At 36.1% G+C, this 16,203-nt stretch overlaps 2 protein-coding genes across 2 annotated transcripts; both read left to right on the forward strand.

Annotated features, from left to right (window-relative positions):
• The first annotated feature begins 1,645 nt into the window (after nt 1-1,645).
• Nucleotides 1,646-6,348, forward strand: LOC116333488 (pentraxin fusion protein-like). The gene is made up of 5 exons (XM_039619589.1): nt 1,646-1,709; nt 1,986-2,271; nt 4,330-4,484; nt 5,392-5,674; nt 5,793-6,348. Exons 1-5 carry the CDS (start codon nt 1,646-1,648, stop codon nt 5,941-5,943), a joined length of 939 nt encoding a protein of 312 aa, XP_039475523.1. The 3' UTR covers nt 5,944-6,348.
• A 1,949-nt stretch (nt 6,349-8,297) lies between these two features.
• LOC116333487 lies at nt 8,298-16,116 on the forward strand. The gene is made up of 6 exons (XM_031756739.2): nt 8,298-8,409; nt 9,056-9,120; nt 11,461-11,749; nt 12,154-12,305; nt 13,600-13,879; nt 15,343-16,116. Exons 2-6 carry the CDS (start codon nt 9,057-9,059, stop codon nt 15,491-15,493), a joined length of 936 nt encoding a protein of 311 aa, XP_031612599.1. The 5' UTR covers nt 8,298-8,409; nt 9,056; the 3' UTR covers nt 15,494-16,116.
• Nucleotides 16,117-16,203: the final 87 nt, after the last annotated feature.

The following is a 16,203-nucleotide window of genomic DNA, read 5'->3' on the forward strand; positions in this document are numbered from 1 at the left end:
TAAAGACTTCTGAAGTATGTCAACACACAAACAGCACGTGTTGTGACAGGATGCACACATAAACAGCGACTTCTCATCTCCTTCTTATTAGTTTATGAGATATGACTTTTTTATTGGATGGTGTGTAATAAGTTCCAAACACACGGTTTAGGGGGTTATTTGTTGTTTTTGTATGCATAGTGGCAGCATGTATGCTATATAAAAATATATATTATATAAACGAGCAAAAATTTATTTTATAACTGGAGTCAACTATTTCAAAATAAAATATCTAAAAATGTAATAACATTGGCATCCAGCAGCAAGTCTGAACTAAAATGCTTTGTTATTGTATTTTAAGCATTACAAGTGTATTGAGCTATTTTTGTAACCTCGGCAGTCACATCTTGCAGCCATACCACAAATTAGATTCTTGTTTCACACAGAGAGACTATCCATAGATATCATGTACCATGTACAGACCCGCACACCTTGTGTATGGAGACATCTGTTTTCTCTAAATTATTGTAGGGACTTTACCTTACAGTATTAAGTGCCTTGAGGTGATTGTTACTGTGATTTGGTGCTATATAAATAAAATTGAATTGAATTAAACTAAAATTAACAAAAGTGATTTGAATACATGTGACCTTCTATTTCGGGTGAAAATTATACGTAAGGAAATCTATTGTTTTTACTCTCTGTTAGTCTATTAGTCTTATTTATTTACACTCATAGAACAGATGTGTTAAATACAGCACATCTTAAGACATGCTGCATCAGCTCAGGGACAACGCATTTTGTCTGCATTTTTACAAAATGTGTGTAATTTTTCATCTCTCTTTTTGACATTGTGTCAAAATTCACACAAAATGAGTTTTGTGTAATTTTTTTAAACATCCTTTCTAAGCGTGTACTGGTAAATACAGTAGCTTGTTAGAATTCCAAGACAAGATTTTACTCTACATCCTGTCACCATTGTGGCACGTGTCCCAGTCAAAGGGTCTGACTGTGTAAATCACATGTGAGCTGATAACAGCACTTTATGACCAAACTGTAACACATAAAGTTTGATGATTTGGACAGAGTGCGTGTTTATTCATTGGATTTCATTTAGAGTAAAAACCTTGCAAATTAGGGCATGTTATTACAGTTAATGAAAACCCTCATATTCCACAGAGAAATGGGGAGAATGGAGTTGAACAGGAAAAGTGAATAGGGAGCAGAAAACTTGAGATAAACTCAACCTACATATTTCAATGACGTGTTATGTTTTTCCTTTTGCTTTTGTGTTTGAATCCATAAATCTTAATGACGGCCATATTTAGGAATTAAGTTTTACAAAAACATCAGAGGCTGCCAGTATCTAACCTTATCTATCTGCGTAAGAGGTAGAGTAATAAAAGTCATGTGTCATGGTAGGATTTGAATATAAGTAATGCTCCTTAACAGTGGCTCCTCATCTCATTCTGATTACTTTGCAAGGTATGTGGTTTTCATTGAATGTTGTATAATACAGAGTTAAAGATGTTAGTCTTTGTTTTTGTTATTTTGTTTAGATTTTTTTTAGGTTTCTGACATATGGAACAAAATGTATTTTAAGTTTGGGATGAATGTATTACTACCCCAATGCATTCCATTATTAATTCTCTTTTCAGTGTGAACAATGAAACACAGTTCAGGTCTGCTTTTGCTGCTTCTGTTGGGGACATGCTCAGCACACACCTATCGTAAGTATGATCTGGGTATATAAAACTTTGTTGTAAAACTTAAAAAAAAAAATAGTTACGCAGAACATGGTTTATTAAATAGGATTTAACATGTTTGATGTACTATAACAGAATCTAACAATCTATAACAGTCACTCGAGTCTCTCTGGAAAATCTTTATAAGAGATGTTGTACTGTAGTGAGTGAAAAAAAAGTGGGTTTATAATGCAGGTTTAATCATGTAAAGACATTTTATATTCAACATCTTAAATTATATTTCAACTGTCTTATCTACAGAAAATGTGGCCTTACGGGGAAGAGCAACCCAGTCAAAACAATTCAATCATCAGCTGGCAGATGCCAACAATGCCATTGATGGAAACCGTGAATCTGACTATAATGCTGGATCATGTGCCTGCTCTGAAAAACAGACCAACCCCTGGTGGAGAGTGGACCTGTTGGATTACTACATTGTCACCTCTGTGACCATCACTAACAGAAGAGATTGCTGTCCAGAAAGGCTCAATGGGGCAGAAATTCACATCGGCAACTCTTTACAAGATAATGGTGCTGGAAATCCAGTGTAAGTAAATGTAATGTATTATTCAAAACCAGAGATGGGCAGTAACGCGTTACTTGTAACGCGTTACTGTAATCTGATTACTTTTTTCAAGTAACGAGTAATGTAAGGGATTACTATTGCAAAAACGGTAATTAGATTACCGTTACTTTCACGTAGGAACGCTGCGTTACTGCGTTACTAAAACCGTGATTTTTTGCGAGAACGTCTCATGACAGTGACGTAAGCGAGTGCGACGTTCGTGACAACAGCTGTGTGCAGATCATAATATATCGAGTGCGGGACAGAGTGTAGCATGCAGCGTTTAAAGCGTGGAAGTACTGACCTTATTTTGAGTTTGATTCCATAAAAAGTGACAAAAACATTAGTGTCCGTTGTGCGTGGGAAGAAAACTTCTTTTTACAGCGAAAAAACCCCTAAACTTCCAAGCAAGCACCGAGTGTACTACGACGTAATGTGAAATTCACAGAGAAACTCGCGGATTCTTCCACTGACCGCTGCGGCACACCTGCACCAGGGTAAACCTCCTCCGCCTACCCCAGTCCTGCTTTACAGGTGAAAATAGAGCAACAGGACCGCTAGTCTTTGATTTTATTTATTTTCTGCTGTGTTTTACTTGCATCTATTTGAAAGAGTGAGTGTAAACACAAAAAAATATTTTATTTTATGTGCTGGAATGTGCAGAAAATAGGTTTAAATGTTAAACAAATTTCTTCCAGTCAGAGAATGTTGCATATAATTTAATTTTTGCTTGATGCATAAAGTTAAAAGATTAAAACTAATAAAACAAGTTTTAAAAGAGACTTTTCCATTTGATTACATTTTGTATGATGAATTATGCAGAAAAAAGTAGAATTGGGCTGAAAGATCTATCGCTTTATCACCTATTCAGGTTGTAAATCGTGTTTTTAAAAAGTAACTAAGTAACTAAGTAACTAAGTAATCGATTACTTTTGAAAATAAGTAATCAGTAAAGTAACGGGATTACTTTTTGGGGGAAGTAATCAGTAATTAGTAACTGATTACTTTTTTCAAGTAACTTGACCAACACTGTTCAAAACTAAAAAATCAAACAAAAAAACTACTGAAATGATGCCAGACACACACACACACACACACACACACACACACACACACACACACACACACACACAAAACTATATTTTAGTGACTTCGTTGAAGACATCATGAATATAATAATACGTTCATAGGTACAGAAGAGATTTCTGTCTGTCTTTTTATATATCAGCATATTTTTCATTTAACATTGAACTAATTTATACCTTCAACTTGGTTGATACTGTTGAGTCTGTTGCACTGTTCAAAGATCATCTGGAAGTTCTAAAACAGAAAAAAAATTTTAAATACTTATTTAGCTTGCTTTCCTATGCGTTCAGAATATGTTGTCAATTTCTGAATTTTGGTAACAAAGCTACAGTCCTTTAATGTAGAAACTTTAGGCCTGTATCTATACACCACCTAAAATGAGAGGTCCTAAATATAAAGTTTGACATACTTATGATATCATTTTTTGCTATTAGCTATATTTTAGTTGCATTGACAACATGTTAATGTGCTGGTATAAACAGTAGAAATACCAAACTAAACAAAAATATATATTTCATTTATAAATGTGAGTAGAAAGTAGAGAGTTTCATGCTGTATAATTAATTGAAATCTTTAAATTTGATGATGTACTGTATGTTAGTTTGTGTTACCACGGTGAAGCAGCGGTAAGTGCCTGACAGCAGGAAGGATTTAAACCTGTTCATTGATTGGGGATTTTTTAGAATGCTAGTAAACTTGTGATGCTAAATGGGAGATGGGCAAGAATGTGAGTGTGACTGGTTTGGGTAGGTTGTTACCTTAGTGTTGGACTGGTAATCTGCTCAAGGTGTACACTGTCTCTTCCAAAAGCCAGCTTGGACTGCCTTCACCTAAATCCATGAATATAACTGGATGTGTATGTGGTAGCTGATCAATGGATAGATATTAATTTTTTTGTACAAGTATTACCATTCAAAAGAAAAATATGAGCTCACTCCTTTTTCTCTCTTTTAGGGTTGCAGTAATTTCTCACATCCCAGCAGGCAGGTCTTTAACAATTACTTTTACCAGACTTGTGGAGGGACGTTATGTAACTGTGGTTCTACCTGGTATCAATAAATACCTTACACTCTGTGAAGTAGAAGTCTTTGGCTATCGTGTCCCAACTGGTGAGTATGGTACTGCCACCTTCTCTCAGTTTTGGGGTTTTTTGGGGGGGTGGGGGTGGGGGTGGGGTTATTGGTGGAATGATTGTACATCATACATCTTTAACAACTTAAGTAAAACAAACAAAAATTGACACAAGTTTGAATAATATTTGCATTTTCTCTAATCCACACAGTATTAGAGAAAATACAAAAATATACATACATCAAAAGTATACATACAGGCTCAAATATCCAATAGCGAATTATACCATAACCAGATGCTTTTGATATCCGTCAGAAATTTTTATATTGTTGAGTTTAAGGCTTTTGGTTTTGGGTTTGGGTTTTAGAGTTGTTGATTTTGGAGGAGGAGCTTCTTTCTTGGTCAGCACCCTCTCAGTCCATGTGGTATCAAACTCGCTTCACTGTTGACAATGATTCTGGTGTTTCAGCAGATTCTAGTTCGTGGCAGGTGTAGCCAATTCTTGATTTTTTAAGTCATTAAAGATGCATGCTGTGCCATCATCCCACCCTGGAAAATAGAACAGTTCAGTACAGTGAGTGTTACTATAGTTGATAATGAACATCTTAAAGTTCCAAATGTTAGAAAAGGAAATATGATGAAGAAAACAGAGAAGAATGATTTATATATTTGTTAGGAATTACAATATAACACTACTACTGTTAAAGCATCTTTTAAGCTTTGTGGTAATGATCCACATAAACAACAGAAACAACAGACATTCAAACAACTTTATAGAACATTTCAGTCTTTTAGCACACCTTCTCATTAATACTGTAAAAAGTAACAATGTGCTTATAGTTGTGAATTTCGGGTTCAAGAGATACTCAGGGCAGAGCTCCTTAATTCTGCAGAAAGCATTAATTAGGCGTCAGTACTGATCTTTGCAACTGTGTCATTGTGCAGGAGAGAACCTAGCAATCCAAGGAAAAGCCACACAGTCTTCACTACATTCAATAGGCGTTGCCTATAATGCCATAGATGGCAGTCGTGCCAACAACTGGAACCAAGCTTCATGTAGTCATACAAATGCTGACTTCACCCCCTGGTGGCGACTGGACCTGGGCAAAGCCCATAAAGTGTTTTCTATTAATATAACCAATCAAGGAGATGGTGTTCCCCAACGAATCAATGGAGCTGAAATTCGAATCGGAAATTCTCTAGACAACAACGGCAACAATAATCCCAGGTAGTTTACAGTTTAAAAAATTAACTTAACTTTCATCAATGACGATCTTGGTGAAGTAATATCCTAAAGTGTTAGTTTGCTTGGTTTTTCAATAACAAAATCATTTCTCTTCTGAAAGGTGTACTGTGATCTCAAGCATCCCTGCAGGTTTCACTGAAAACTTTCAGTGTAACGGGATGGACGGTCGCTATGTCAACATTGTCATCCCTGGAAGACGTGAGCATCTGATTCTGTGTGAGGTCGAGGTGTACGGTTCCAGATTGGATTAGCTATGAGGATGCTGAAACTGTTTAGCTTAGGGTGATGCATTTGTGCAGATTCATGTTGCATTAAAGATTTTGGTTCCACATATTAGAGTTTCATTATTATAAAGAATAGTAACATAGTTGGGGTAACATTTATTCTGCATTATTCCATTTTTGACCAATGTGAGGCGGAAGAATTTCAAAACAAGTTGAAAGACATTAACGATTACATTGAATATCAATGTTATAACAGCTAATGTGGTAGTAAAAAGTTGCCTCAAACAACCTGCTGTACCAGTTACAATTATATGGAGTTATTTTGTTTGTGCCTGCTGATACTGGAGTAAAGAGGCAATTTTTTAATAAAAAAAAAAAAACTAATCAAAATAATGATCAAACATAAACGTCAACTTTACTATTGAATTTGATTACAACAACAGGTTTAAGTCCCTAATAATAATAATATTCATATTCATATTCATATTATTATTATATTTATAATTCATAATAGTCATAACAAATGACAATAACATTTTAAATACAAGTTTTATAAAAATTTGTCTGAACTTTCAAATTTTTTGCATTCTATGTTTCTTTTTTGTTGCTTGTTTGTTGTTGTTTCTTGTCAGTTGTTGCTTTGCTTTTTTTAGCTGCTGAGTTGTTTATTTTGACTTAAGTGAAAATGTACATTTCTAATAGCAAACTTTTTTATGACTGCAGATCAATATTGACTATTTCTTTCTGAAATAGACTGAATCAATAAAAAATATTGGTTGGTAAATGGCCTGTATTTGTATAGCGCTTTACTAGTCCCTAAGGACCCCAAAGCGCTTTACACGTCCAGTCATCCACCCATTCACACACTGGTGATGGTAAGCTACATTGTAGCCACAGCCACCCTGGGGCGCACTGACAGAGGCGAGGCTGCCGGACACTGGTGCCACCGGGCCCTCTGACCACCACCAGTAGGCAACGGGTGAAGTGTCTTGCCCAAGGACACAACGACCGAGACTGTCCAAGCCGGGGCTCGAACCTGCAACCTTCCGATTACAAGGCGAACTCCCAACTCTTGAGCCACGATCGCCCCCGAACCAGTTGTAATGTTTTTTTGTTTTTTTGTTTCTTTTTAAACAGAACAACCTTAAACTAAAATGATTTAGCTTGTTTAGTTGGCGGGGCCACTGGAGTCTAACCACCACACACCTAAGTCTGTTCATCAATAAATGATGTTCATTCTTTCGAATTATATTTCCTTTTTGAACTATTCGCCTGCTGTGTTTGTCAGTATTACAAAGACTTTGGACGCTGTGATGACTAGAATAGCAGGTTTAAAACTGAAAACAACCACTGTATGACCATGATGGTTATGGTTTCTATCCATTGTTTCTTTATAGGTTGGACTGTTTAAATTCTGTTCAGTGGGCACTAACAGGGTCAAAATGAGCCAAGAAAATTCTGACCCTATCATCCGTATCTCACACCAGGAACTGAGACTCATCAGAGCAGACAACGTATTTCCAGTCTTCTTTTATCCAACTTTCATGAGTTGGTGCAAACTGCTGTAGTCCATCTGTTTTAAGGTTCAATATGTTCTGCATTCAGAGATGCTATTCTGAATACCTTCATTGTAATGAGAGTATTTTTGAGTTACTGCTGCCTTTTTTATCAGCCTAAAGCAGTCTGACCATTTTCCTGTAATCTCTAGCATCAGCAAACCATTTTAATGCCTTGGATCCAACTTCTGCTCACTGGATATTTTCTTCCAGTACATTATCAATTTCTGAAATAAGACCTGCCCAACTGGCACCAATAACCACACTGCATTAAAATCAGCCGCATTAGTAGATCTGTGAAAGAGTTTCTTAATGACAGTTACACATTTAATTGTCATTACAGTTAAAAAGTATATGACACAGGACACATTCAGTTAAAAGTACAAGAGAAGTACATAACGCACCACTGGAATATAAGCCTAATCGTTCCTGAAAGCCTACAAAAATGTTTTTTTAATGAGAAATTGATCTATGATGAATGATTTCATTAACGAGTGTTATTTTTTTTACTCATAGAGCTTTTGAAATTATCATTCCACTTATCTTTCAGATACAAGGACATTTCAAAATGGCCCCAACCCTTACAGGAAAATAAAATTTTGTAAATGTCTGATTACATCTTGAGTAATAAGTAGGAGGATATTGCTAAATAACCAGAAAAAACATCAGTGATGTGAGAACTGCTTTACTAATTCTTGAAAATGTAATTCACAAGTGAGGAAGTGAAACAATTGTGCATGGGCACAAACCAGTAGGAAGTAGTTTTGAGGAGAATATGATTGTGATTTCTGATGATTGGTTAGTTGTTGTTCAGCAGAGGCGGAGCTGCATATACATATTAAACACACACACAGAGAAACAACATCAGTAGGAGCACTTCTCTTTTACTGAATCATCAGTTTCCAGGAAGAAGCATCTGCTCAGTCTGGATACTCAAGTAACACATTTCATTTCTTTTCTTGAAACTGATTGTCTTTATTATGTTTCTCTATCTTCTGTTTAAATATAGAATTAGTTTTCTTTTTTGCTTAAAGCTCTTTTTTGTATAACTTGTAGTTCATATTTTCAGTGTGTAATTTATGATTATCTTAAAATTCACATTCACAAAAAAACAACTTTGATGTAAAAAAAATACATAAACTAATTCAGAACTGAAGATCTGAAGAGTAGTAATCCTGTTCATGGAAAGACCCTATTGAAGCTTTAAAGCCACTTTTTTATTTATAGAGAATTCCAATGTTTTCAATGGAAAAATCAGTGCTTTGCAGCTTTAAGTGAATGGGTGATGTACAGGCCACTGACATATAGTTTGTAGTGGTTGTGGTCACATTAACATTTTCCCAGTGTCTTTCAAGTGTCTACCACACTGCATTTCACTTCTGACCAACAAAACACCAGTGCACATTTGTGTTTTTGCATAAAAGTTTCTTTCACAAAGTTTCTTTTCCTACAATAACTTTGATCCTAGCTATTTCACTTTAAATGTGGGGCTTAAATACTTTGACACAGGAACCAGTAATAAATTAAATTTGCTATAAAATATTGTTTACTAATAAAAATGCCATCTTTCTCAAATTCAACAGAATGATGAAACTGAATGTTTTCCTTCTGCTACTCCTCCTAGGAATAAGCTCGGGTTCCACTTATCGTAAGTGTGTGAGATATCTTAAATATAAAAACACCATATGATTTAGTAAAAAATACTAGGCAGAGTAATTTTTGAGTTTGTGTAATGCGTATACAGTAAAAATAAATTTTACCGAAAGGAGGGGGTTGCAAGTCAGTTGTGTTATAAAAATCATACTTTTTAATTTGCCATAAAATAAACAGATCACAACATGGAAATACACATTCCCAAAAATGTCTGCCACAGAAATAATGCAAATACAACAAACAAAACTCTTATATGCTTATAAGGCATCTTTACAAACTGTGCCTGTGTTGTTAGTGGATTATTGGGGACATCAGATACCTGCTCTGAGCCTTCTAGTTTGTAATGGTGATGTACAAGTTGAGAAATGATGTCAGGAGTCTCGGTGGACTATGATATTTGCAGATGAGACTGTGATGTGTATTGAGAGTAGGGAACAGATGACAATCTGGAAAGGTAGAAGTATGCACTGGAGAGAAGAAAAATCAAAGTCAGCAGAAACAGGACAAAATACACGTGTGTGAATGAGAGGGAGATGTGTAACAGTGAAGCTGTAAACAGTGGAGTTAGTGAAGGTCGATGACTTTAATTACTTGGCATCAGCCATTCAAAGCAACAGTTCAGAAGAGAGGTGAAGAGGAGATTGCAGGCAGGGTAGAAATGGATGAATGTCAGATGTGAAGGATAAAATCAAAAATCAAATCAAAATTTCTTTATATAGCACATTTTAAAAAGAACAATGTGGATCAAAGTGCTTCACAAATTAAGAGCAAGTAAAATAATTTACCAACAGTGAGACAACAGCAACACAAGACAAACATAGAAGCCTGCCAAATGATAATCAACTAACTTAATAAAGGCCAAAGTAAATAGATGAGTCTTTTAGCGAGATTTAAAAGACTGAATAGTATCAGAAATACGAATGGCAATAGGGAGATTATTCCATAGTCTAGGTGCAGCGATAGCAAAGGCATGATCGCCTCTGGTTTTCAGCCTAGACCTGGGTTGCGTTAAGAGCATCTGATTAGAGTTCTGTTTAATAGCTAGGTGGCATATTATTTAAAATTTTATAAGTGAGTAAAAGAATTTTGAAATCAATACGGATAGCAGCTAGAGTGAAAGGAAAGGTGAAGCAGGTGAACGTATGCAGAAAAGGGATAATAAATATGCTAGACAAAGGATGCCGAATTGAGCTGCCAGGCCAGAGGAACTGAGGAGAACTACAGAGAAGATTCATGGATCCAGTGATGGAGGACATGCAGAGAATTGCATGAGAGGAGGATGTTAGGAATAAGATGAGATCGAGGCAGATAATCCACTTTGCCAACGTCAACGTCTACTCTGGTGTTACCTTGTTATCATTTGGCCGACTGTAACTCATCCGAAAACACTGCAGCACGGCTCCTAACTGGAACGCATAAGCGAGATCACATATCTCCCATACTTGCATCATTACATTGGCTACCATTTAGTTTTTGAACTATTTTTAAGATTTAAACACTTGTTTTTAAGACGCTGCATGGACTAACTTTTACATACTGTATCTTTCTGATCTTCTAATCTGGTATACTCCTGCATAATCTTTGAGGTCTGCGGACCAAATGCTACTAGTTGTCCCAAGGTCCAGATTAAAACACAGAGGAAACCGGACATTTCCGGTGACTGCTCCTAAATTGTGGAACACTTTGCCTTTCATATCAGGACCTTCCCAACACTGGATACTTTAAAAACCCATCTAAAGACCCATTTTTAGTCTCTGGCTTTAAATCAGTATGTCTGTTACTACTGTTTTTATTATCTTATCATTCTATGATTCTATTCCCTTCTAACTTTATCCTATTTTATGTCTTCTGCTTTGACTATTGTACAGTACTTTGGTCAATAGATGTTGTTTTAAATGTGCTATATAAATAAACTTGGACTTGAACAAAAGGAAGTTGCTAGTTAACTAGTGTAGGGCACCCCTGCAGCTCTGACACTAAATGCCTTTAGATTTTTTTAATATAAATTTGGATTTTTGGATTGTTGGTTTGCAGGGAAAATTGAAAAATTGGTTTTCTGCTTTCCTGGACTGAACTTTTCAAAGTCTTATTGCAGAATAAGTTACAGTCTCCTAGAAGACGTGACTTTATGAAGCATAATCAAAGCAACAACTTGCATTCACAACCTCTTTTATTTAGCTAGTTATGGAAAGTTATTTTTTAATGTGCAATACTCACCATTTCAAAAACTGTCTTTGTTTGAATATTACTGTACTTTGTGTTTTGTCTGCTTAAATCTATTTAATTTTATTATGCATTGTATATTTTATATTCATTGTAGATCTCTCATTTGCAGAAAATGTGGCCCTGCGTGGTAAAGCAACTCAATCAACCCGTTTAAATGATAATGCCCTGTCAGCTGCCCACAACGCGATTGATGGAAATCGTAATTCTGAATTTTCGGTTGGGTCTTGCACACACACTAATGAACAGACGAACCCCTGGTGGAGAGTGGACCTGCTTCAGTCCTACACAATCACGTCTGTCACCATCTTCAACAGAGGAGACTGCTGTCAGCACAGACTCAGTGGGCTGGAGATCCATATAGGCAACTCTTTGAACAATGAAGGTTTAGAAAACCCAAAGTGTGTAAATATAAAGGAGAAACAAATCATCAGCTATACTATGATTCTTTTTTCTTTAATTTTTGCATTTTTATGTTTGTAAGCATAAAAAAGTATTGTGGTGTTTACGTCTGCCTTTCTAAAAAGGGCAGACGTAAACACTGGTAATCACTGGTAGCAGGATTGGTTGCTGCAGGGCTGAATTTGTTAGCTGTCCATAGTCGCACCATTGGCATGCTATATAATACTACAACAATCAATTTGATTATAGCACCTACAATGATTCAATTATTGTAAAAATGCATCACAACTAAATTTATAGAGTAGTACAATATCTTGCTGCATTATTATCACGCTGACCATAAAATGTTGTGAAATCTGCTGCTGTGGTAAACTCTATGTTTTTTTCTCATACTTTCTGTAAGGGTTGGTACAATTTCTGAAGGACGTACAGGTGAATCCAAATTGACTTTTGCCAATCAGGTGGAGGGACGTTATGTAACATTGACTCTGCCTGGTTCAAATAGGATCCTCACACTCTGCGAAGTTGAAGTCTATGGATACCCTGCTCCAACCCGTGAGAATTTATGCCACTACATATAATGCTATGGAAAAGTATTTGCCCCCTTCCTGATTTCTTAGGGGTTTTTTGTGTATAGGTCACACTTAAATGTTTCAGATCAGCAAACAAATTTTAATACTGGACAAAGATTACCAAGAACAGCAATCAAGCATTTTGTGATAACTGGATATGAAGAACTTTGGCCTACTCTTCTTTTCAGAATTTTTCAGTCACGTTGGAGAGTTTTTGAGCATGAGGGGCATGTTGAAGGTCATTTTCCAAAGCATCTCAAACTGATTTAAGTCTAGACTAGGCCACTCAAAAACCTTCCATTGTTTTCTATTAAAAAGTGGACTTGTGGTGGTGGTGGAGGTGGTGGTGTGTTTCAAATCATTGTTCTGAAGCATAACCCAATTGTGCTTGAGCTTCATGGCATTAACTGATGTCCAGGCATTCTTCTTTAGGATTTTCTGGAAGAAAGCAGAATTTATGGCTCCATCAATTACAGCAAGTCTTGGGGATCATCAAGATATTCTTTTGGCAAACGTGAGACGAACTTTTGTGTTTTGTTTAGTCAGGTGTGGTTTTCACCTCCGAAGTCTCCCATGGATGCCATTTTTGCCCAGTCTCTTTCTTATTGTTGAACACTGACCTTAGCTGAAGTGAGTGAGGCCTGCAGTTCTGTAGCTGTTTTGTTTAGATCTTTTGTGACCTCCTGGATGAATCTGCGATGAGCTCCTAGAGTAATTTGATGGTTCACTGTTCCAGGTTTTCTCTGTTTGTGGATGATGAACCAGGGTTTGAAGGAGTCGCGTTGCCTTACAAATTATTTTGTAACCCAGTTAGGGTTACAACCCTTATTGTAACCCTAATTGCCTACCTTGTTAAATCATTTAACAAGGTAGGCAATAAGGGGCAGTTTGGTTTGGTTAGCATTACCACTTTAGTAAATTAAATAACTTTTTAAAAATTGCATTTTTTATTGTCTCGGATTATCTTTTGATCTGGAATATTTAAGTAATCTAAGAAATCTGGAAGAGGCCAAATACTTTTTCATGACACTGTGAATAAATGTGGACTGCATGTAGCCTTACCTACAAGCTGTGGTATAAACCACAAAGTGTCAGGCTGATAAGCGGTGCTGCTGCAATAAAGGTTTAATCAAAATCTATTAATGCAAACTACAAAATTAGGGAAAAAAATATTTAATTTTGTTTTGTTGCACATGTACCGCAGCGCTTCGAGCTTATAATTGTGACTTAACAAACATGACAAACATCATACTTTTTTAAATTTGTTCTTTTTGCAGAGGAGAATCTTGCACTCCAAGGAAAAGCCACACAGTCATCAAGATATTCATTTGGCATTGCATATAATGCCATAGATGGAAATCGTAACAGCAAATGGGAAGAGGCCTCCTGCACGCTCACACGAAAATCAATGAGCCCCTGGTGGCGACTTGATCTGCTCAAAACACATAAAGTGTTTTCTATTAGTATAGTAAATCAAGATTCTCACCCAGAACGACTCAATGGAGCCGAGATCCGCATTGGAGAATCTCTTGAAAACAATGGCAACAATAATCCCAGGTACTTCACATTTCATCATGGCATGTTTTAACAGCTTCTACTTCTACTCTTCTTCTTTCGACTGCGCCCTTTATTGGTCACCACAGTCAGTGTTGGGAAGGTTACTTTTACTACTTTTGTCTTCCACTATAGATTACAGAATACATGCCACAAAATGTAGTTTGTAACGTATTCCGTTAAGTTACTCAACGTGAGTAACGTATTCTGAATACTTTGGATTATTTAATATGTTGTCATGCTTTTTACAACTACATGAATGTACCTTTGCTGTGTGATTTATTACTATTGCTGAAGGCTACTCGCCACCGAGAGAACATTGTTAGCTAGCGTTAGCTGAGGTTACTTCATAGACTGCTTTCAGAACTGCACATGATTATTTGCAGCTAGCAGGTTGTTAATGCTATCCATCAAGTCTAACTGTCACAGTCAGCCCACTGACTGTGTGTAGAGTGAAGAAAAGGACTCAAATGGAGACCACAAACAGAACGTGAAACGTAACTTGAATTAACAAAACAAGCCAATTATCATGGTTGGTAACAGACAAAATTAAGGCAAGGTGAACACTAAACTAAAACCTAAACTGGGAAACACTAGACAATGATATTATGACAAGACATGGACATGAAAACGAGCAAAACCTGAGCTGGACCATGGAATAACTGAATCTGATATGGCACGGACGAAGGAATGCAGATGGTCTGACAACGACTGAACGGAAACACACAGACTAAATACACACAGGAGGTGATCAGGGGAAGTGGAAACACACGGGGAAACAGCTGATATGAATGCACATAACAACGTCACAAGGGGAGAGTAAAACTAAACACACTGAACATAGGAACACAAGACCTCTTCAAAATAAAACAGGAAACCTAATGAGACGCAGACATGACAACATGAACTTGAAAACATAAGACTCGCAGATATGAAACACATGAAGGGCAAGGGAGACTTAAACACAGGGGTAGAAGACATAAGAGGCATCCAAAACATGAACTAAAATGGCAACCCATGAGACCACCAATGAGATTTAAGTGAGAAATTAATTTTAATTTTAATTTTAATTTTTCGTCAAGTTGTATAGTCACAAATTTACAAGAAAAAAATAATATAAACAGTTTTCATTTTAACAGCATATAGGCATGGTGATGGCCAACGTTTCAATTAATGAAATTATAATAGTGTATGCAGAAGTAATTGAAATAATTCAAGTCAGAGTCAAATGGAAGTGTTGGATCTGAGTGTGCATTAACTATGGCAAACACTCTGTGTGTACATTCATTCTGTGTGTGTTTATCTGACATGCCTGAGATTTGACTCAGTGACTTGATGTGAACTGTCAGTGTCCATTATGAAAGTTGTATTTGAAACGGAGGCTGAGAGTTGAGTTGTTAAACTCCATGGACAAATCAAATGTTCTGATCAGAATTAACTAAATCATTTTCCGTTTCTTCTGCCAGGTGTGCCATGATCACAGGTATTGCAGGAGGTGCTGTTGCTGATTTCAAGTGCAATGGGACAGAGGGCCGCTACATTAATATCGTCATTCCTAAGAGAAATGAGTTCCTAAGTCTGTGTGAGGTCGAAGTGTATGGCTCGAGGCTAGATTAGGCCTAAAACAGCTAAATTTCTCTCTTTAACAAACACATAAAAAATAAATCACATCTTTAATATAACCATGAAAAAAATTGCATCTAATGAAAAAAGAGCCATAATTTGAACTTCTTTGTTATCCATCGTACAGCATAAGTGTTCAGTGATTGTAACATTTTACCAAAGAGTCCTGCAAGCACATCAGCTTTAATATTACTACTTAGCACATATACACAGATAACACTGTATATTAAAAAATGTTCCCATTACTGTTTAGTTAAAACAGCATTTTGTGACATCAGTGAAAAACAAACTTCAAAGTACATGATGCATTTACTGTCACATGTTGCAATAATAATGTCACAATGTATGTATTTGTTGAGAATGTGTTTACCGACCTTGTGGACTGTGTAAACTTCACTGAACTGTGTCATGTTCTTTTCTGTCAGAGAAAGGAGAAGTGATGAAAGAACTTGGCACATCTCAGTTCTGACTGAACTGTACTGTAGAATTTACAGTCATGTGAAAAAAAAAGTATAAGAAAAATTACTTTCCAGTTTTTTTGACAACTAAATATTTAATCTTTATTGAATTTGAATTTATTGAAAGTGACTTTCAATAAATTTGGCATGATTAAACAACATCACAAGTGATTTTATTTTGTCAATATAATTTTTACTGTATTCTGCAAAAAATATAAATACATTTAATATTCTTGTGTGTAAAAA

This window comes from Oreochromis aureus, linkage group 11 (genome assembly GCF_013358895.1).
Source record: "Oreochromis aureus strain Israel breed Guangdong linkage group 11, ZZ_aureus, whole genome shotgun sequence".
NCBI lineage: Eukaryota > Metazoa > Chordata > Actinopteri > Cichliformes > Cichlidae > Oreochromis > Oreochromis aureus.